Genomic DNA, 22,350 nt, shown 5'->3' with positions numbered 1-22,350 from the left:
TTTTTTTGTTTAATCATATTTTGGGGAGGAAAGTTCATGTAGATAGCTTTGTAAAGGTCATCATTGTCCTCGCCGCTAGGCTAGGCTCAACACTGGCTTTTGTTTTGTAGTTCTTGACCCAAACAAACTTATGGGACAACTATAAATGGATACAGACTGACATATAATGTTCTTTCCATCAACCGGATACAGCAAAGTCTGAAAATGCTAGCAGTGCGTGTTTGGCGCCGCCTGTAACTCGTGTACATATTGAGTGGCTTGTTATGTGTAGCTTGTTTATGGCCTTTGAGTTAAGCAAGATTTGGGGATTTGTTGCCAAATGACTGAGACGTCCGCGTTCTTAAAGTAAAAGAGACTTGTAATAATGTTTACTCGACTGATTGACAAAGTATCGCTTTGTTTTGACCTGCCCATGAGTCACAAAGTTTCCCTTTTGTTTGGTTATTACACCATGGGAAGATGATTCCCGGGGATCGAAAGGAACATTTCTCACTTGCAGTAGATTGATATGCGTATTACGGTCAGTTTTTACTGTGTTTTTTTTTGTATCGCATGTTCAGAGAGAGTGGGTGAGATCCTGGAAGCATTGGGGAAGGCCCACAACTCGTGGAGAACATGGCAAGAGAAACCAAAGAGAGGCAGCTTTGAGGGAGGACAGAAAATGCAATGGATCTGCATAGAGCGGAGTGTGGCTAACGGGTTCACCAGATGGCCCTGTAATGCTTCTCCGGTAGCCGTGCAGTAAACTTTCTCCCGCTCCGTTTCATAACTTGGAACGTAATAATTCCCAGCATGCATCTAATCTCTCTATAACTGCCTAATAATGTTGTGGCTGTTGAAACATTTGCTTGCGTTAGAGATGGTGCGGACACGTACGTGCTTTTGGATAGTTGTGTGCCTTTTCACAACTCTTTATAGGGATCCTCACAGCAGCCATGCTGAAGAATAATGTAGACTATATTACTCCCTTCTGATCGATAATATATTTCCATAGGGGACTATTCCTCTCACAATACATACTTTTATTCAGTTCTTGATATTCTTGATCACAATCATCATGACCGATGCAACACAAAATCCCGGAAATCACTCATTTGTTACATTATGCGCCGTTACTAAAACTAAAAGAACAAGTATCGCGTCCGTATGAAAAGCAACCATTCCCAATACATTTAGTGAGAACAGAAAAGCAAAGGCTAATGCAGTAGGTAAAAAAAGGCTTTGATTCTCCAAAAATGACTTTAGCATTGAGGATAGGTCATTAAAAGAATACCAGCAGCTGCATGGAGACTCGTATCACAGAATCCATTTGTTGGATTGATTTTGTAATGGTTTTCATAAGCTTTCAAGATAATTTGTTGCTCTTTCAAAATAACAATTTGTCAGCTACTGAGAGAAATACAAATTTCAATTTACTGTAACGCTCTTACATCTATAAAATTATTGTGTTACAGTAAAAGTATGAGACGGGCTTTATACTCTATCCATATATATATAAAAAAACTTTTTTATGTTAATACCAATTTGCATTATACTATATTAAAAGACATATATATGGAACCTTCCAATTAAGATCCCTATAGGGTTAAAAGGATTTTATCATTTGAGGAGCATAGAGTGACTAGATCTCTGTCTCAAAGTAGAGAGAGTGGCTTGGACATTCAAAGTAACTGCTCAAAATATTTTTCTTGTCCCGGTATCTGCTGATTAAATACCTTCATTATATTTATATATTGGGCGATATGCTCCTGATCAGGCTGTGTATTTATCCGTATCATGTCTGTTCTGGTAAGATATTGCAATAAATTGTCTCAACATGAATCTATTTCAGATTCCCGATCGACCAGACAATCCCTGAAATATATTTTGTATGCTCTCTTTGTTCCCTGCTGCCCTCCCACCCCTCTCGATTGTCGGAGTGGAGATATAACTCGCCCAACCAGCCCTCGCAGTGAAGTCGCAGCTCTCCTGTGTGTTAGTTTCAGGGTGTGTCTGCCGTGTCATGCGCTAATTAACTTATATCATAGACTATTCCCCAAAAGATTATCTCGTATTGGTAAAGCCCTGGGGTCACGCCACTCAAAGTGTGTATGTGTGTGTGTATATGTGTATGTGTGTGTGTGTGTGTGTGTATATATATATATATATATATATATATATATATATATATATATATATATATATAAATATATATATATACTTGATTGACCCATTTTCTAAACCAGCTATGTAAATTACACTTTAACTGAGATTTGCTACAAATGTTTACCAATATACTGTTAAATGTCCTTTTTTTGCAGGCTGATGACATGATTTGTACATAACCCCCGAGCCGGTGTCACTGCTGGAGTATGTTCTGCCCGCGTGTCGGGGAGAGAGGCCTATGTGAGCCGTGTGGGCTGTGCTTCTGTTCTTTACACTTCGCTGCCCCCATTGCCACAGTAATTGAATGTTTGTCAGCAGCTCTTTGTTCATTCAGAGGGTTCAGCCGATACTGTGTTAATGGCACTGCACTGCAACAGGCTGCTAAATAGGGCTAGCACGTACATGCCGGGCCACGAGAGCCCGATGAAACGTGCCCGGGCCCTTCCTTCTCATGCCTCATGCACTTTGTTCTGCGTTGCATACTTTGTTTTGTTTAGTTGATTGATTAGGATAATTAGCCCGCAGTTCTCTTCGGGAAACACTTTAACAGTCGCAGTGTGGAAAAAAAGTTCTGGATATAAGGGCAAAGATATGGTATAAAGCCAGGGCGGCACACGCTGCGTTCTACTTCTCTATATACGTTTTGAACCGTGTTCAGTTTCTTCTTGTGAGTTAGGAAGCAGGGGGATGGGATGACTAAATGCGTATATTTGTAACGTTTCCCTCTTCGTGCAACCTTTTTATATCTGCAAGATGGCCTTTTTTTTTCTTGGCATTGACTTGGTGTGTCAGTCCTCGTACCAAGTGGCCAATGTAATGGTCTAATAATTGAACCCTTAGCTTGTTTGCAATGTTACCTTTAAGCATGACTTATTTAAAACTATTATGGCAGACGTGAATGCTAAAAAATGTATCTAATGCATGAATTACATGTTGAGTGTTCTTGATGTTGAGATATTTCATAATAGCGTAACTCCAGTGTTTATCCATTGCTTCCGTTAGCTTCCAGTTACAAAATGCACGGGACATGACCAGGTCACCGGTTATTTTATCACAAGTCAGTGGCTTGTAACATATAATCGCCACGGGCAGGAGGGAGTGCCTCAAACGCAGTGTGCTAAAGTATTTGGCAAGCCTTGGTTTAACGAAAATATAGATAATTTTAGACACTTCCCTGGTGCTCTCCTACACCATTGCTTTGTTTACGGCTATTCTATTTTGTTATTTTCTCCTAAATTCCTAATTTTTCACGCCTGACTTGATTGTGAATGTTCAGAGTACCTTTTTGTTCTCACAGCTGACATCACAAAGGATCTGGAAATAATAGTCTTCGTATTGAAAAGGAAATGTTTATCCTTTTGAAGCTGGGCAAGTGCGTCCGAGTTCGATCTGGTGAATAGGTTTATTCCCGTACAGGAGTATTGTTTTGGCTGATTGTCTAAAGCGGTGTTGGGGGGTCTCTGCATTTTTTTAGCTGTTGGTTAATATTTCCCATGATCCTTCACCAGCTGCTTATCTCTGTGCAGCGAATACGCTTTGTGGTATTATAATTTCCCCTTCGGTGTCGTGTGTTTCAGCCACCATCGGCTGTCATGTTCATTATCTGCTGTGGTGAAGTGACAGAGAGAATGTCCCTCTGTAAATGTTAAGCCAAACATGAAATGCTCTGAAATGTGACCAAATGAAATGACTCTACATTACTGCCTCGGAGCCATATCTTCTACCTTTTCCCTATCCTTTTGTCTGAGATTAACCCCAGCTGGACTAATACAAGAAAGGACATGGGTTACCTGCATAGGTTTCAGTGAGATCAAAGCAGTGTCAGAATTCCAAACGGCTGTTTATCCAGCTGATGTCATACCTTTTTTAAAAAAAAAAAAATATATACACGCACAATTTTAGGCTCAGAGCATCTTAAAAACATATAAGCCAAGAAGAATGCCAGATCGCTGTTTTCTTCAAGGCATGTCATTTGCGACAGGGCATGTATGGGTGAATGAATGAATCGATTGTCATAGAGCATTACTATGGGATGAGCCTGAAACCACATCACAATGCGGAATCTGTTCTCTGGTCATCCCCTTTAACATACGCAGGTCTGTTGTATTCAATTTTTTTCATGGACTCTGCCTATGTGTGGCTGAAGTTATAACAATGCTAGTTGTGACATGGTGGCCGCCGTGACTGATGATTTTACTGATCTAACAATATTTGGAAATAGCTGTGCCAATTCTCCCTGCTTAATGAGTAGCTGAGAATGGGGTGGGTTTGTAAACGTGAATTTTTTTTCTTTCTAAGATTTCACCTTTTTGTTAAAGGGAAAGCAGGGGAAATCTCACCTTTTATAATGATCAGCTCTGCTTATTTACTAAAACGGAGTCTTTTGTTGGTTGTTCTTTTAACGCCTGCTAAATTTTGGCTCTGTAGATGTTCCTCTAGACCTTGGAATACATGAGGCGTTTCCTTCTTCTAAGAATTCAGAGTTTTCCAGCATCTCCAGTGTGAGATAAACACAGGATACCTTTCATTTGTCAGACACTTTAGGTTTCTTTTGTGTGGCTTCTACTCCCCGCGGAGATGCCCCGAGTGTTGTGACTTAAATGGAACAGACGTGACGGACTGACTCAAATTTCCTGGTGTTCGTCTTTTTTATGTTTCTAATGTTTTTGTTCTTTATATTTCCTTTTGAAGTATTTGGCATTGTGTGCCAATTATTTTGTACAAAAACATATGAGAGCATCTTAACAGAGAAGAGGGCGACTGAATAGCCCGTCCTCGGGAGCATCTCGGGTGCCATCACAGGGGGAAATCTTCATTCCGCATGAGTGTGATCCTATCCACGATGGCCGTCCAGAACCAAAGCACCCGGCACGCTGCCAATTTGTGATGTATGCAGGATAAATCCTCTAATCCTCCTACCTTCCTAATGGTTGGTGTCCTTTGTCTTATTCAGAAACTTTGCACTTTGGTGAAGCTTTCCATCTGATCTTCCACTAACCATAGTATATATTGAGAGCTGACAAGCGGCGCTTTTGTCTCTGAAGTAATTTCAAGCCAAGCTGTCGGCGTGTAGTATAACACAATAGCAATTCATCTATGGCAAGAGAGCGTTTATTTCCAGGCTTGCGTGCCTGTTCCCCGGAGCTTTGTATATTTATGAGTGGTGCGTTTTTCGCAGTTCCATTGTTTCCAGTGGAGACGTTACATTCTCGTGTCACGTACTGGTGCATAAAGCAGCTTGTGTGTAGCGTGTACGTGAAGCCAGCGCAGGAATGTACAGAATTCTCCTTCTGTATTAAGCTATGAGCTTGTTGGCATGAATGAGGCAGGACGGGCTGCGTCTCTATGGGTCGCTATGACCATGAGGCCGGATTCCGCTGTGACAGAGATCATCCAGTTGCTATCCTTGTGTGTGAATGGGATGGCGTATCCAGCTGGCGGACAGCCGGTGTATCCGGTGTCTGCTGTGGCGTGTCACACGTGTCTAATGAGTCTGGGCACCTTCCGAAGGCCATGGAAACCCAGAGCTGTTAGAAAGATCACTCAACTCCGTTAGGGTTGGACAAATCAGTCGGGGGTCGTTTGCGTTTCTACCTTATTTTAGACCTTTTGTATGAAAGCTGAATATTTGTCATTTCTTTTAGTCGCTTGCACGCACCTAAGTAAGCGCGGCCCGCGGAGAGAGCACAATCTTTAAAAAGTTGCTTTTGAAAGGAAGAAGCGGTTTAAGCGTTGGTCTCTATTTCTATACTCTCTAGGAATCTGTACGTATAGGATGTTTCGCTAATGGATTGTGTAGCAGTAATAATGGGTTTGAATCTAATTAATTGTGTGTCCTGTAGCATTTTGTTAGGCGAGGTCACTACATACACATGTATATGATCATTGGAATAAAATCTTTTCGGCAGGATGAACTGTTTGTGGGTTACGGAGCGGCAAACATCACAGGTCTACCGATGAAATGTATTTCATAAGAATAAGTTCTCGTTGGACTAGTTATGAACAATTAGATTTTCTGGATTGTCTCATTCATTCACACGCTGTCCTCTAATACAAAGAGACGCATCCTATGTTTATTCCGTCATATTGTCTTCCTGTGTTAAAATGGTGATGTTTCATGATTGCTTTGTCGTGTTTCAGGTTTATTGCTCTCAAAAGGTTAAAATTTATTAGATTTCCAGATGCCTCTGGTAATGTGTATGTCGGCACTTATCGGCTTTTACAAATCACTCTGTGTTTGGGAACGACCAGATCTATGATGGCTCTTGCAGCCCTTGCTGTCATTTTAGCTGCGTTGTGGGACAGCTTCCGTCCTGTCCTTTATAGCCCCACTTGTTGGAAAGTATAAAAAGTCCCGCATGTTTTGCTTCGGTGACTGTGAAATACTGCACGGCTTCTGGGCTCTCTAAATGTTTTTATTACGCTGTAATTACATGGTGCCTTGTGGCTGTGTTAGTGTTAAATGTGTTTGTTCATGGCGGTGATGCATGGCTTTCTGCTGCTTTGGAGAGGATACTAGATTCATACGGCTATCCAAACATATATACTTCAACTGTATCTAAGCTGCCTTCCCATATATCGCTTTATCATTTAACTATTTATGCAGTTGGCTGATGACACAGGGGGCAAACTTGGTTTCTAATTCTGATTTTTGGTGTACTTTAGGACATTTACTTTAGACTCGCATAATGTCTAGTATCCACGTCCTCTTCACTCGGTTCAAAGCGTGTGAGTGATATATACACTATGTGGACAAAAGTATTCGGACACCTGACCGTTACACTAACAAAGACTTTTATGACATCACATTCTGTGTGAATTTTTGCCCGTTCATCCAGTGGAGCATTTGTGAGGTCAGGCACAATGGAGTGGCAATAGTACAAATCGGCAAAAAACCCAATCAAAAAAGCATTTGTTTCATTGAAAAAGGTTGGCAGTAGGAAGACCCCACCGCCCAGAGCTTAACATTGTGGTTTGTGATTGTAATAGATACGAGATGGAGAGGGGTTTCCCCTTGTAGTCATTAAAAGATATTGAGTTTTTATTAATGTTTGAAGGCATCAAACATTTCGTTTTGGAAAATAATTTCTCAAACAATGGCTGCTGTTTAATGTGTAACTAGAAAACTGAAAAGCTGAACACAGCGAAAATCTCCTTTGAGGTTTTAGTAATATTGGACTTCGTCCTATGGCATTATTACAGAAAAACTGTCCCAATCACTACTTCATCTATCTTTAGCTTGTGTATTGTGTTCACCCCATTGACAATTATTATGATGGCAGTCTGTGGCAAGGAGCTGATCGCTTTCCTGTCCATAACTCTTTTCCCTTTTACTTAACCCACCCTTACAAAGGCTGCCGCAACCAGTCAACAACAATCAGCCACTCGACAGGTTAGAGAACATAATGACAATAACAAGTCTGCTCTCATGGGGTACTTGTAAAGTGGGTTTTTTTTTTTTTTTTACTTGTATGTAATTGCTTCTTTAATCACCGTAACACATGTATTTGGTGTGTAGAACTGTAAAATACAGGAAACATGAGAGATCCTCTTTAAGCGCCATACAATATTTCCGATGTATGAAAAAGGACTGCTTTTGGTTCGGAGGCAGCGCAGCCTGCCGTGTGTACGGGCGTCCAGCAGGTGGCGCTGTTACTCTGACCATGCTTTTGTATCTTGGATGACTAAAGCGATCAGGAACATTTACTGCTTTTTTTTTTTAATAGAAATAACATTTTATCCACATAAGTGCAACATTTTAGGAAATGTTTGCTCTTTGAGAACAGGTATCCTCACACAGCACATAACAATTAAATGTGACGTGTTCTTTGCAGCTACTGCTGTTCTGCTGCTTTGTAGTGAAAGAGGTGACCTAACTTTGGTTTTGTAGATTTGCGGACACATTTTACTTTTGTGTGTTTGAATATATATATAATATATATATGTAAAGACCAAACTAACAAGCAAACGTTACTATAACAAGCATTCTTTCGTATTTTGGATCAGTCTGTTTGGTCATTCTGTACCATGTCTGGGCAAAGTTCGAATATGGAAGAAAAAAGAAAACCAGTATTTGAACACAAAACATTCCTCAAACTTAATTCAATAGAATAGAAGGTTAACATGTTTCGAACATGTTCTGTTTCTGAGATGCAGCTGGGAAGGAATTACATGAGACAGAAGAATCGCAGTAACGACAGAGTGCGTCTATTTGCGTGCCAGTCCGTGCAAAACTGACTCCATTTACATTTAGAAAGAAAAAAGGATACATGTTTTTCTTCAACAGCTGTAATGGATTTTCACTTCAAATTACTCGCTAGTGTATACGTTCAGATCGCCTGCATTAATGTGTCTTTTCACTTGTTTGTAGGATGCCCCATCCGTGGAGATGAGATGACTGTCACATTAGAGCGCACACTGAGGAAGGGGTGAGCACTGATGGTGCGGGAAGGATGGACTTTATCAACGGCCAGTCGAGCAATACTGCTCTAACAACTACTGCGTCAGAGGTACGAGCAACACAGAGCGCTCTTCATTCGGCCCTTAATGAAAGGCCTTCAGCTGAAATACGCATTTTTGTCACATGAAGGACTGTTTTGTGATATTTGCAAATGCCTTGGAAAATTTTCCGTAGGTTGACATAAATTGAGATTTCTGAAGTTGCGTGTGTCCTTATTTAAGCAGGCTGAGGGGCGGGGGGAGCAATTTTATTGTCCACGTAATTTCCTGAGCAGGTTGCGAGCAGAAGTCTACAGTGCCAGCCTGACGAAAAACGGCAGCGTGACTTCAAATATCTGTAATCCCATTCCCACACAGAATAACCACATATACCACATTTGTGGGAGTTTACTGAGAAAAATGGAATTTCATTCACAGACACAAAAAGTATATTAATAAATTCTATTTAAAATTACATAAGAGGTTTATTTGGTTCCGTGTTCTTAAGGATGTGATTTATTCCATTTTTTAATTGGGCACCATGGTTGAACTAAGGTAAGTGTTTAGATGGAGTCTTAATGGTGCTATTCTGCCTGCTTTTCTAAATTTAACCCTTGCAGGTTTTTCGGGTAAACAGGTGATCAATCATTTATTTGTACATTGTTTTTTTGTTTTGTTTAACTAATCATTGGTTTAGTGTGTTCTTCGTAGCTCAGATTTTTCTTAAGGACAGGCGGGATAAATACCAATTCCATCCAATGTCTGGATATTGCAGTGTAACAGACCAAATGCTGGGTCAGGGTCTCTGCTGATGTGGTATATAGTCCATGGCGTGCGTGCCCTCCTTGCCCACGCTTGCAGTTGGCATTTATAAAACACTGCTTTGGCTGCTTGTAGTTAGTAATGCATCGTAGCTCAGATTCTGTTGAAACAGGAACATGACCCATGTGAAGGCCAAAACATCTGGTGTCAATTAAAAATGGGGGTTTGGCATGAAAAGTTAAACAGGCTTATAATAATTAACATTCACTGCCAAGAAGATTGTTAATTACATAATATGCGACTTTACTGTGTCTTCCCCCCCCCAACTAAAATATAATAATTTCTTTTGTAACAGAAAAGCAGCAGCTCGGAGTCCTTAAGTGATAAAGGCTCATCTGAGCTCAAGAAAAGCTTTGATGCTGTCGTGTTTGATGTCCTCATGGTTACTCCAGAAGAATATGCTGTAAGTTTTCCTGGGCACAAGTGAATTAAATATCTTTTATAAGCCGTCAGTGACTATACACACACTTTATACGTCTCCACTTATTTGGCACAGCTCCATAGCGTAGATGTAAGTGGTATTTTCTGTATGAATATATTTGTCTGGTTATGTGTAAAGCCAGCCCTATGTAGAACAGGGCTCGATGCGAGAGCCAGGAGCCGCGTGACCCCATGGAGGTCCATCCTCTAGCAGTATATATATATATATATATATATATATATATTAAAACGTTGTTCTGGACACGTAACCAGCTCTGTATTCAGCCAATTCACGTGTCCAGGGACGGGATGTCATTCAGTGTTACTGTGGCGTCCTGGACCCTGGGTTTTGTTGAGTTCTGATGAAGAAGGATGTATTGCCCATCCATATGTGATGCTGGCGGAGGATTGATTTTAAGAGCTAGTGGTTTCCTAGCATAAGCCCCGTCACATTCCCCTCAGAGGCTGGGAGATTTCCGTGTTATTAATCCGTGATACGGTAGACTTGGCCCGCACACAGGCTCTAAAAACATTGTTGATTAATGTTTGTTTAACTGAATTATGACATATAACAAATGACTCAATCATGATTTTATATATATACATACATGTATTGCGAGCATGCAAAGCAGCTGAAGTGAGGCGTTGAAATAAACTTTTATGCAGCATGTCTGCTTGCCTATTACAGCCAGCTCAATTATTTCATTGCCATTCTCTGTATTTTGAAGAACAGCATTGGAGATTCATGTCTTCTTTGTCTGTAAATGAGGGCTTTGCAAGATGTTTGCTCACTGATTAATCACGTAAAGGGATAACATCAATGAGAATCATTCACTAGGCCACTGGGATGCTCTGGACCTAAGAATTGATTTTGGAAGCCATGTCTGCATCCATACAAATTTCTGAAACTTCTGATGTCTACAGTTCTTCTTCACCTTATCCAGAAAGCTCTTCACTGCTGGTTCTTTTAGACCTGGTGCTTAGTGTTAAAGAGCTGTCCTTACATCAGTCCTGTCTAAACCAGGCTTTTCCATTGCCTGGGAATGTCATCATTCACTTTAGTCTGTCCCGCATGGCATTTCCTCTCTATAGTTCTGGGTTGATCTACTCCATTTCACGTTCAATACCTCCTCTGCTTGACATCTAACTATCCCCCCCCCCCACACAGTTTTTTGTTTTTATGCTGGGGACTTTCTACCATCTTTAAGGATGGTGAAAAACAAACTTTCAAATACACTTCCTCTTTGCTTTAAAAATAGTTGTGCCGAAAAACCAAAAAAATTCAATGTTTTCTGGAATATAAGGCCCTCTGGAGGAATAGTGAGTCGGGGATTGAATGGTTTTTCATGTATTTGTTTTTACCAGGCTCCCCCACACCCCGAGTCATTTTTTTTTAAGGGAAACACTTTACTGTAAATTCGATAACCCAACGATGACTTTGGTCCGTGTTAAAAAATATTGCCTGTCGACACGATAAGATATACAGACGAAGACAGGAGCCTGAAATATAAACATGTTGGGTAGAAGAAAAAGGGCAGGAATATCCCTCCACGTCCTGTTTATGTGTGCGGTGTCGTTGTCTTCTTCATTGCCGTGGTATTGTTTACGTGCCGGGAGATAGGCTCTCAGAAGTATTTGTGTTCCTTCTTGCAGGGTCAGATAACACTAATGGATGTTCCTGTTTTTAAAGCAATTCAGCCAGAGGTGAGTAGTGTACAGGATTGTACATTTAATTCCTTATAGACTTGACTTTGGTTTTAAATCATGTCAGTTTCCATTCCTCCACACTCAAATCCCAAGGAAACTGAAGTACAAGAACAGATGATGACCCCTTATGCCTTTACATTCCTGGGTTATAAGTAATGCTCTTTATATGTTCCTGACTTACCACGTCAAAGAGCGGCTGCTTATTTATGTAGTGTTATATACCCATAACCCCGGCATTTTCGGCAACCGAACAAGAGCACCCGTGTTGTGGTTAGAGGTGGCAGTGGTCCGGACCAGAGGCCTGGCCATCAACCCACCCACCTTACCCAAAGAGCGCACAGAGTTGGCCCATAGCCCCCACTAGGATGGGGGAAACTACATGGGACAGATTTTCAGGTACTGTCCTGCAAAAGTGTAAAAAAGTGACAAAAGCCCTCCATAGCCATGTGGAGACTGATGTTAGAATGGCCATGTCTTTATTCATTGTCCACATGGGCTGCCACGTACATGGCGGGTAAATCTGTGGCCTATGCATTTCCCAGCATATCCAATACATAAATATATTAGACAAAAATAAATAAAATCGGCATTTCAATTCATTTTAAGGAAAAGCCGCAAGTAACAGTGGGGGTCTATACGGTGTGAATTAAAAAGTAATCATTGCGTTTCTTTTCTGAAGCCCCCCTCAGTACATGGTTTGTGGTCTTCATTACTTCTTGTTGGCAGTGTGGCAGTGGAGGTTTTACCATACAATCCTATAATACCAGAGGGAGTTAAGCTGCAGGTTACTTGCTACCAGCAGGTTTAGACACATTTTATACGTTTAAGCGGCAACCGTATTTATTTTACCAATTTAAGTTCTGAGAAACGGAAAAACCTGGCGCTTAATAGTAGTCCAAAAAATGAATTTCCCCCTCTAAGCTGCAATCCTTACCACATTTTCCTCCGAGTTATAAATCATACAGTTTCCTTTTCTGCTGGGAATTTCACTTATTCCATGGTTACTAGTAAATAAACCATCTGTTGAATACGTATGTAAAGGTTTGGATGGATGTACGTAAATATGGAGTGTATGATGGGATGAGTTGTTTCCTGTTAAAGGCAGCATTATTACAGAAACACCCTCGAGAATGGGGGCTAGCCGCAACGTTGGGGGTCTCCACGGTATAGCTCTCCTGTCGCTGACATGTTTTTTCTGTACTATTCTGAGTATTCGGTGTATACATATTGGTACTATATATATATATATGTGTGTGTGTGTGTGTTCTTGTACAATTCTGAATAAATATTCTGTTTTTGCATATTATCTTTTGTGTGCACCTTCTTATCTTATCTTATTTTATGTGTAAATGTGGGCTTACTGTAAAGTAATATATATATATATATATATATAAGGTTTTTTTGATGTGCCTCTACAAACATTTGTTGTTGGCACTATTAGGCCATCATAGAATAGATATCACCCCCACGTGTTCACTGTACAGGGCGCTGCCATGCTGTAAGCGGCAAAAGAAGCATATTCGCACAAACTTTTGAATATTATATTTCAGTATTCCTTTCGTTTGTTTCTCTACTTAACTTGGTAAACATATCTACCTTGTGTTCAGGAGTTATCAAGTTGTGGTTGGAATAAGAAGGAGAAATACAGTTCTGCACCAAATGCCGTGGCTTTCACAAGACGTTTTAATCAAGTGAGTTCCCTGTAATGCATCTCGTTATTACTATGCAGTTTTTATACTCTTGAAAATATGCATAAAGATACATGTATAAGCGTAATTTTGTGTATATATAATGTGTATATATAATGTATATGTATATAGAATCTCACGCACAATGGTTTCCCGTTAAGAATGACGGGCTGTCGAAGCCAGAAGGGCCATAAACTGCAGCAAATGAAGTTTTTACCTTTCAGGAAATTGCAATTCCTGTTGATGGTGCCGATTCCAAGAAAAACATCGGTTTCATTTGATCACCTTTCACTTTCCTTAAATTTTTTAGAAACCTGTTTTTAGTGGAAACGAATGATTTTGGCATACCAGTCTTTGTGGGTCTTAACCCCTTTAAGTCCAAATTTCTGTATAGTGTTTCTGATCCCCATGCGTGTCATGCAGTTGGTTAAACGCATCTTTGATATGCCCCAGATCATTCAGGGCCACCAACAGAAATCTTGGGGCTTATTGCCTGGGCCCCCATGTCCATCCCATTGTCACACCCCTTCCCCCACCCTTCGCTCTCCTTACGATAAGGATGCCTTATGAGAGCGGAGGTGAGCCTAGGGGCTACTGGGATACTTGTAACTAAAAGGCATGCATGCAAACTCACTTTAACACACAATCTGTCTCATGTGCCTCCTCTCCCAGGCATCAAGAAACAGCAATATATGCTGACACCCACAAACACTCATTCTAACACCATATACTCAGACACACATACCCATATCATACACTCACCGCTCACCATGCACTCATACATGTGTAGGGAGATGTGTTTGACTAAACACATCTCCTGCAGAACCCCCCCAAACTCAAATCGGACAACACAAAAAAGGCAGCACGCAGCTATTGTCTACATTAAATGATTATGATGGCTGCCGCATTATAGATTCAGCCAGCAGTCACCCTACTGCCATGTCTCTCTGCAGTACTTGACTTTGGATGGGTTTGGGTTGGTAACTATACTAGGTTGGTAACTAAAGCTGGGCTGTCATATATAATGTTTGAGGATTTAAACATTTTCCCCAGCTTTCACCCTCCATACTCCCTTTCATAACACGCTGAACACGTCGTGACGTAACGGTTTGATGTGCTTGCTTGTAACCCTTCTATCTTCTTTGCTTCCATACTTTTTCATTGCAGGTGAGTTTTTGGGTGGTCAGAGAGATCCTTCACGCACAAACGTTAAAAATCCGGGCTGAAGTTTTGAGTCATTACATTAAAACTGCCAAGGTGAGTTTCCCTTACTTTTTCTGTCACACTTTTGGTTTGAGTTAAATATATTGAAGCACATAAGCTTGTTTTAAAATGAATACCCCCACGGATAAATATTTACTTCCAACGCTTTATTTGGCAGCACTCTGGGAGTCCATTAAATACTTCCAGACGCCCAAGGAACAGGCTGCGTAAAATAGCAGCTACAGGGAGAGCGACCTCGGTGTAATATGGTTTTATTCTACTACTTGCGCGGTAGCCACAAAGCCTGTGATGCATTTTCAGTAACAGACTTTAATCATACGGTTAAGATAGCAAACCAATGATCAAACTCCACTAATTATTGAACTTAGTGAAATTGGCTGCTAATAAGGTTTATACTGTAAAGCCCAGGATAAGTATTTCAATATTTTTTAAATGTCTGCAAGCTTTGTGTTTAAATGATTATCACATTGCTTTGGAAGTCATATAACGTAATTGTTCCTTTGATCTATAGAAACTGTATGAGTTGAACAACCTGCATGCGTTAATGGCCGTCGTATCTGGACTGCAGAGTGCTCCCATCTTCAGACTTACCAAGACGTGGGCTGTAAGTATATAAAATCCCTAAACTACTACATGGTATGATACATTTGCACACAATGTGCGACTATGACTGTTTGGTTAAAACATGTTCCTATATGTGGGTGATGACGGAGAAATATTATGGAGCGTTTCCAATCCCGTGCAGTGCCCAGGAGTGGATTCGTTCCAGGAGCGAGGAAGTGAAGGCTTCTACGATTTCACTTTTGGCTCCTGTATTTTTAAAATATTCTACATATATCCTCCTTGAACTCCCTTTTCACGATCCATGAAATTCTGGCTCCTAAAATGTCTACATATGTTTAAGATTTGTTTTTAAACTGCCTTTAATGCATGGAAACTTGTGGATCCTCCACGAAAACAGTAAGTTAACTGATCTAGACTGATATGGAGCAATTCTCAGCGGAACTCCAGCGGTGTTACCGGTAATCGGTCCAAAACACAGGGTTATGATAAAAAATGTTGTCACTGCACTGTACTTCATTAATTGCCTTGGACACCGACTGAATTAGAAGATAAGAAAGAAATGTTATTCTGTGAAATCTCTAGTGATCAAAACGTAACTTATGAACATATTTCATGATTGTGACAAGCAGTCGCAATGTGCTGTGAATTATGAAAGTCCTTGGAGTTCATAAAAGTTTATCTCTGTCCCTTTAAATTTGTTCACATTCCCAATTTTTTGATGCTGTTATTTGCACTATTTACCTTAAGCATGCATTTGGCTTAGATCCTAAAGTTCACAAGGTGAGGCAGTACCACAAAACGTGTTGATCTTTAACTGGATATTTTCAATACATCTTAAAATAGCTGCTCCACATGTATGGCGTCTTTTCATGGTGTCTTTGATTGGCATGTGATGGGGAAGAACAGGACGTGGCTATTAACAGTCAGCGTGTTATTTGTGGTAACCTCTGGTTTCACTCCTTAACCTCTTAATAATTGAACCCCCCCAAGCATTTTCATACACAGGAATGTATTGTAACTATACAAGTTGGCCGACCCTGTTTTTATTTCATTAAAACAAATGTTAGTGGTTCTCTGGTTTAGAACCAAAAATATTCTAGCAGCACAGCTGTATAAACGTTAAAAGGATCATATGTTGATCTGTTGAAGTATCAGAATTGAAGATGATGCGTATGTGAATGAAATGCCCCAATTCCCTTTAGATGACTGTTATTGAACTGGGATCCTTGCTGGTTACCAGCACTGCACACGTTCTAGAGTCACGTGTAACCTATTGCTTAAAGGGCCGTCCAGTTAAAATAACTGGATTCCTTTGTAGGTGCAAAGTTATTCCTCGTGTGCCAGTATGCCTTCATATTGTTCATACTGTTATTAATTCTGCATGTTTGTACTTAATGTGATTAAGTCATTTTATATTCTCCATTTTTGGGATAGCGCTACTGAATCAGTTGTTGCTCCATAAATACAATATAATGAGATACATCTCATTTTCTGTAGCTGTTGTTACTTCTACTGCAGTAAACTCTGCTTTGGCTCCAGATTGATAGAACAGATCTTAACTAGATCCAAATGGCATTGTATATCGCAGGAGTGACTGCCCAGGGAAAGCAGTGTGCATCCTGTAAAGTACAAGCTCCTTTCTCACAGTGTTCATGGCTTAGGGGTCCTTAGCTGTAGTAAATAAAGTTCTTTACCTGCTGTTTTAAGTCACTGATTTTAAGGCATTAGTGCAGCACACCTTGCCTGTTCTATGACTACAGCCACTTCCCCGAGATGCAAACATATGCACACAGACCTTTTATTTATTTCTTCGGGTCCTGTAGTTTGATTCAGACACTTTTTTTTATTCATTCAATAGCCACATTGTTCTTGTAATTACTAGGACCTTTATATTTAAGTCTGTGGGGACCTGAACACATTCCCTCACTCTGTACCGTGTCTGCAGGGACGCAAGTGTGAAAAGCACCATTTCAGCAAGTTGTCCTCTTGAGACCTCTGCCTCCTGAGCCATTTTTTTTGACTTTTCTGACATTTTCTTTACACTGTTGTGACCTGAGACTTTTTTCCTCCCTACTGTTGTCCCAAGCTAAGCGTCTCTTGTGTTGAACCACATAGTAACTGAATAATAACTTGTTTTGGAGTTTGTTGCAAGCTTTTTGGGCCAGACTAAATATAAACATGTCTAATGGCACTTTTTCCCCAAGTGAGTAAGCGCTATAATAAAATATGGTAGTTGTACATTCTGTATTAAAAAGGTTTATCTCTGACTGATCAACTGTTTGCCTTTCAGCTTTTGAGTCGCAAGGATAAGACCACGTTTGAGAAACTGGAGTATGTAGTCAGTAAAGAAGACAATTATAAAAGGCTCAGAGACTACATCAATAGCTTGAAGATGACTCCTTGTATTCCTTACCTAGGTAAGTCAGAGATAATTTGACTTTGCATATTGTCGGCAGTGTGTATTGTCATGGTTAACATGCATAGTCTGTTTGCTAATTGAGATGACCTCTACTGGACCTTTAAAAACCGTAAGAGAGGTTTGGCTTTTCTCGCAAACTGCAAGCAAAAAATGCCTACATCCATTGTTGTCAAGAGTGACTTTCCTACCACTTCAACACCATAGGGGGTATTCTGTGCTGCTTTCTCCTTGATGGAAAATCACAGGTTCTTGGAATGTTTGAGTTTTGGTGGGTTCATGCATTTTGTTCTCAGCCTTACTAACCTCGCTGCCACCTATTACTGCAAATGATGGGGATGGAGTCATTCTGTGTAATCCATGAATCAAGTGCAACAAAAACTAGCATGGTAGTGTTTAAAAACCCTGAGGGGTTTGAGGCAAATGCAAGGTAAGTCCCTCTGATTCGTGGGATTTACACCTTTAGCGAAGGCGTGTTTACCAGCCGCATTATTCGGTCCCGAAGGAGATTGAGTAATAGAAGACAGTATGCCTAGGCTTACATCAACAGAGGCCCGAGTGAGTGCTTGCTTTAAGAGGTTGTTACAGAGCATGGTGTCATGGTTTACACGGCTGCCTAGTATATTCTGCTGATTTGTATTTTCACTTTGACATTAATGGAGACTGCAGTGCAGTGTAAACTCTGTCCGGCACATGACTGCTCTTAACAAAGTACTTGGCAGCAAACTCTGTAGGAAGATGGATTTCACCTTTCTCCCCCCAAACAGCGTTTGGAGTTTGCAGTCTCTTGAGACACCTCTGGCTTCTCCAGAAGATATTCTTCTTAGAAATGCAGGTCAGAGGATAAGCCGGTTTCCTGGTGATGATTCACTTGGTCAAGCTGCTTTTGTGAAAGAACTCATAAGCCTATTGTACATTTTATGTGTTTTTTTTTTTTGTTTCCTGCATTTGATATAAAAAATAAAACTTCAAGAGCAGTCACATCAGATACACTGAGGTTGATAAATGTCCCGCTCAGGCATGCTTTTTTGTAGTCCTTGACGGGTACTTTTTACAAACACAGTGTAGTTGGGCTCTGAATACAGTGTAATTGATTTGAACAATTAGGACTCATGTTACAGTCCTAACTCGCCAGAGCTTGTGTATTGGTATACAAGGCCGGCACGACAATGGAGCCGAGTGGGGCAACTGCTCCAGGCGGCACTTTTGAAGGGGCGGCACTTTAACGCCCCAAGCCCTTTTTTTTTTATTTTATTTTTTTTTTTAAAGCGGAAGAGAGAGAAAGGGGCTCTCTCTCTCTCCTCTGCGGCGAGTCTCCCTGTTCGGTCTCGGTGCCGGCTTGTAATGCTGAGTGCCAGAAGATGACGTCATTTCCGGCGCTCAGCATTACAAGCCGGCACCGAGACCGAACAGGGAGACTCGCCGCAGGACTCCTGAAAGGTAAGTACAAGGGGGGGTAGGGAGAGTAAGGGTAGATAATAGGAAGGGGGGAGGGAGAGGAAGGGTAGATAATGGGGGGGGCAGCAGGGATGGAGGGAGAGGAAGGGTAGATAATGGGGGGGAGGGGCGGCATTTTAAACTTCGCCCCAGGCGGCATTTTGTCTTGGGCCGGCCCTGTTGGTATATAACTTTTGGGGACAAAAAACAGGTTCTCCAAGTATGAATTCTTCCCTTAGGGGGCCTAAAAATGGGCAACTACATCAGACCAGCAAGATGTGCGGACATATGTTACTCAGCCCAGCGTCGGAAAAAGAGAAACCTTTTTGGTTTCATTCTGGATGTGCTGAATTGCAGTCGGTGTTTTGTAATATTAAATTTTGCTTTTGGAGCTGCCATCCCCGAGAGCAAGCAACATGACTGCGTTCTGGACCCTTTCACACGTAGAATAGAAAACCATGTATTGGCTTGACTTTTGGTTTTCCTGCATTATATCTATTTGACAAATGCCTCACATTAAGTCCTCTGTAATACATTTGAGCACATGGGAGCTGTTAATGTCTGTCCAGATGTTTCTGAATGGAATGAATGAATCTGTGTTTGATTGTACAAGACCAATGATATATAGCAGGTCAAAACCTCCGACGGCTGGTTTAGCCATGATGGGAATCGGGTGCCTCTTAGCATGGAAGTAATTCACGTCTGTAATATAGATTCAGGATCCAATGCTCATTAAACTCCCGGTCTCCGTTTCACGCTGACCCATTCATTGCCAATTTTCATTATGAGCCTTTACATCTGCTGTGTTGCCTTCAATTGACTGAGGGGACATCCATACATCATTTCAGGAACACCGCTGACATAACATAGTAACATTTAAGTAGTCGCAATCATATCAAAGTAAATATGTATTTTAAAGAGATTCTTTTTTGAACAATTTGGGGAAAAAATTAGGACTCATGTGAGTTATAGCCATGTTTCTGAAAATAATTGGGTAAGTAAGATGGCATGAATGAAAGGGACATGTTTGAAAAGTTTTTCTCGCCATAATTGACAGGGAAGGAAAGGTTTGAGCGATGGGGATGTTTTCATTGAAAGGGTCCAGGAGATGCATCCGTCCTTTTCAGTGGAAGGAGTTGAGGAATTCGTATTCTGAAACCCATCCCAAAACGTATTGTGCTGTTACTTCTTGTGTAAAAAGTATCTTTTCATGGATACATTACTTTTAAAAGAAAAAGATTTGGTGGCGTCGGGTGGTTGTGAAAGTCAACCAGCCTGTGTCATAAAGCTACACCCTCTACTTCAGAAAGAACAGCTAAAGTATGCCTTATTCCCTCTCCTTTACTTATACATTCATCCGAAACTCACAAGTGTAGCCCCACTTCTAAACACCCCATTGTTGGTTCCACATTTAAACAATGTTCTTAATGGTTTATTGGTGTTTTTTATTTTTCACTTAAAACATCTGAATCCATTATTTTTTTTATACAAATGACATTATGCACAAACCTTATTAGGTATCTATAGATATAACATTTCTCCTTGTTTTAGAACGCCGAGAGCCGGTGTGTATCATACACTTGTGTATAAAAAAAAAAAAAAAAGTTAAGTTAATCATGCATATTTTTTCCAAGATTTCAAAGTAGAGAGTCAAGAGAATGAAGATCTTTGTTACTCATACGCGGCTGCCCGGCATTCCTCCCTTTGCATGCTATGAGGGATGGTATCCACTTAATTCCCATTCTCCGGAGATTCCCCATTCCATGGCAGCTGCATCACAAACATCCATATTCTCTCCAGATGGCAGCTGGAGACGTCGGAGAACATCTTCCTTGTTCTGGATGATTTGGTACTTCCGAAATGATTTGCTTTACATTATGTACATAAGAGGCCGGCTATATACACTCAGGATGGGGGCCCTATACGAAGAGAGCTATATATTATGTTAATGTGATTGATTGGTGCACTTGCGTGGGTTATTTTTCTTTCAAATGCCTGAAACAAAACTGTTATAAATACAAAATAATCAATATCGTAATGACCATTGATTCAAAAGTAATTGCCTAGCTTTTGCCAGTGAGTTTATTTTATTCTTTTGATGTTATTTTGTAGCATATGTTTTATTCAACAGTGTATCCAGTTTCTAAAGAGTACGGAAATCTGGTGGCAGGGACACGGCATCAGGAAAATGATGGTGAATGTGTACGATTAGGGGTTAACAGGGCCGCTTTAACAACCTCTGAAATGCACACTTGGAATTGTAAGAGCTGGAGACATTATTGGGTCTCCGTTATCGTCCTTCTGATTGCTTAATTCTAATGGTTGTTATGGTGATAAGACCACTTTTTTTTTTTATACACAACCCCTTTTCACATGATGAGATGTACCGAGCATTTTGCATTAATGTGAATTTGCTGCAGCATTAATAGATTCTTTCTTGGGACTCTTCTCCATGAAGTTTTGCTGCCGTATTCCTCTGCCAGTCACATTACGTGTTTGCTTTCTCATGTTTTTTTTGGTAGATTTCTTCTCACTTCAGTACTTCAGGCTTTTCCATCACTGAAAGGGTTAAAACTGTACAGAGATCAGCCAAAAGTTCACATTCAGTCAACTGGCGCCGTCACCTGCCTTACACTACGTAGACAAGGCCTCTTGGAGATTAGCGGGATTCTGGACTGTATGGAAAATAACGCTTAATGTGCTTGTCTTAAAGATTTACTGGCTGCAGGTTTTTGGTCTGGAAACTTGGATGTTTTTCCCAAGCGCTCGTCGAAAGCCGTGTCCGCGCTCATTAAAAGAATTTCTTTTACGTATATATCTTTAAAATAAATGTTTAAATAATGGTACATATAGACACAGGCAAATGACATTTTACATGAGCTAAAGTGGGCTTTATTTACCAAGCTGTGTTTATAGTGGATACGTTTTTTTTTTTGTTTTTTTTTTTTTATAGGGCCAACACAGAAAAGGATGTTGGATTATGTTAGCTTTCTTAAAGCCTCTTCTTCCATCTGAGAAATAGACCTCTGAGGTCCTAAACACTTATGCAACTTTACATCTTTTTCTGTGTTGGTCCAATAAAACGCATCGGCTTAATACTCCGTTTTCTCTTGGCATAATATGGCCCTTTTCTTTTTACTTCATTTAAAAGACATTGTGCGTTGTGTAGGTCCCAGTGGGCGTCTCCTGCATGGACTTCTATGTAATGCATAGTTCAATGAGCTATGGTTTTAGCCTGCATACAGCACTCGGCAAGTGCGATAGATTGGAGCGTTACACCCGCGTATGCCATTTTCTCATTTTCTGTCACACCCCAGCACTTTTTTTTTTTTTTACATGAAATGCACATTGGGGTCTGTTTTGCGGGGACTGCGGTGCTACATATGAGTGCAGCAAAAGAGGGGCCAAATGAAACTAAAGAATGCATTGAAGTGCATACAAAACGTATTTGGGGACCAGGTATAGATTTTCTGTATATGTGCCTGCGCC

General features: G+C 40.6%; 1 protein-coding gene across 3 annotated transcripts in view; it reads left to right on the top strand.

Annotated features, from left to right (window-relative positions):
• Window positions 1-22,350, top strand: part of RALGPS2 (Ral GEF with PH domain and SH3 binding motif 2) — a 58,797-nt gene that overhangs the window by 8,730 nt on the left and 27,717 nt on the right. For all 3 annotated transcript variants that reach the window (XM_053469860.1, XM_053469859.1, XM_053469862.1), the window contains exons 2-8: window positions 8,516-8,654; window positions 9,701-9,808; window positions 11,479-11,529; window positions 13,140-13,223; window positions 14,388-14,477; window positions 14,956-15,048; window positions 17,299-17,425. In XM_053469860.1, coding sequence (XP_053325835.1) covers window positions 8,598-8,654; window positions 9,701-9,808; window positions 11,479-11,529; window positions 13,140-13,223; window positions 14,388-14,477; window positions 14,956-15,048; window positions 17,299-17,425 — 610 coding nt within the window. In that variant the 5' untranslated portion in view covers window positions 8,516-8,597. The remainder of the gene's footprint in view (window positions 1-8,515; window positions 8,655-9,700; window positions 9,809-11,478; window positions 11,530-13,139; window positions 13,224-14,387; window positions 14,478-14,955; window positions 15,049-17,298; window positions 17,426-22,350) is intronic.

Source organism: Spea bombifrons, chromosome 6 (genome assembly GCF_027358695.1).
Source record: "Spea bombifrons isolate aSpeBom1 chromosome 6, aSpeBom1.2.pri, whole genome shotgun sequence".
Lineage (NCBI taxonomy): Eukaryota > Metazoa > Chordata > Amphibia > Anura > Pelobatidae > Spea > Spea bombifrons.
This window is presented reverse-complemented; position numbering and strand designations above follow the sequence as displayed.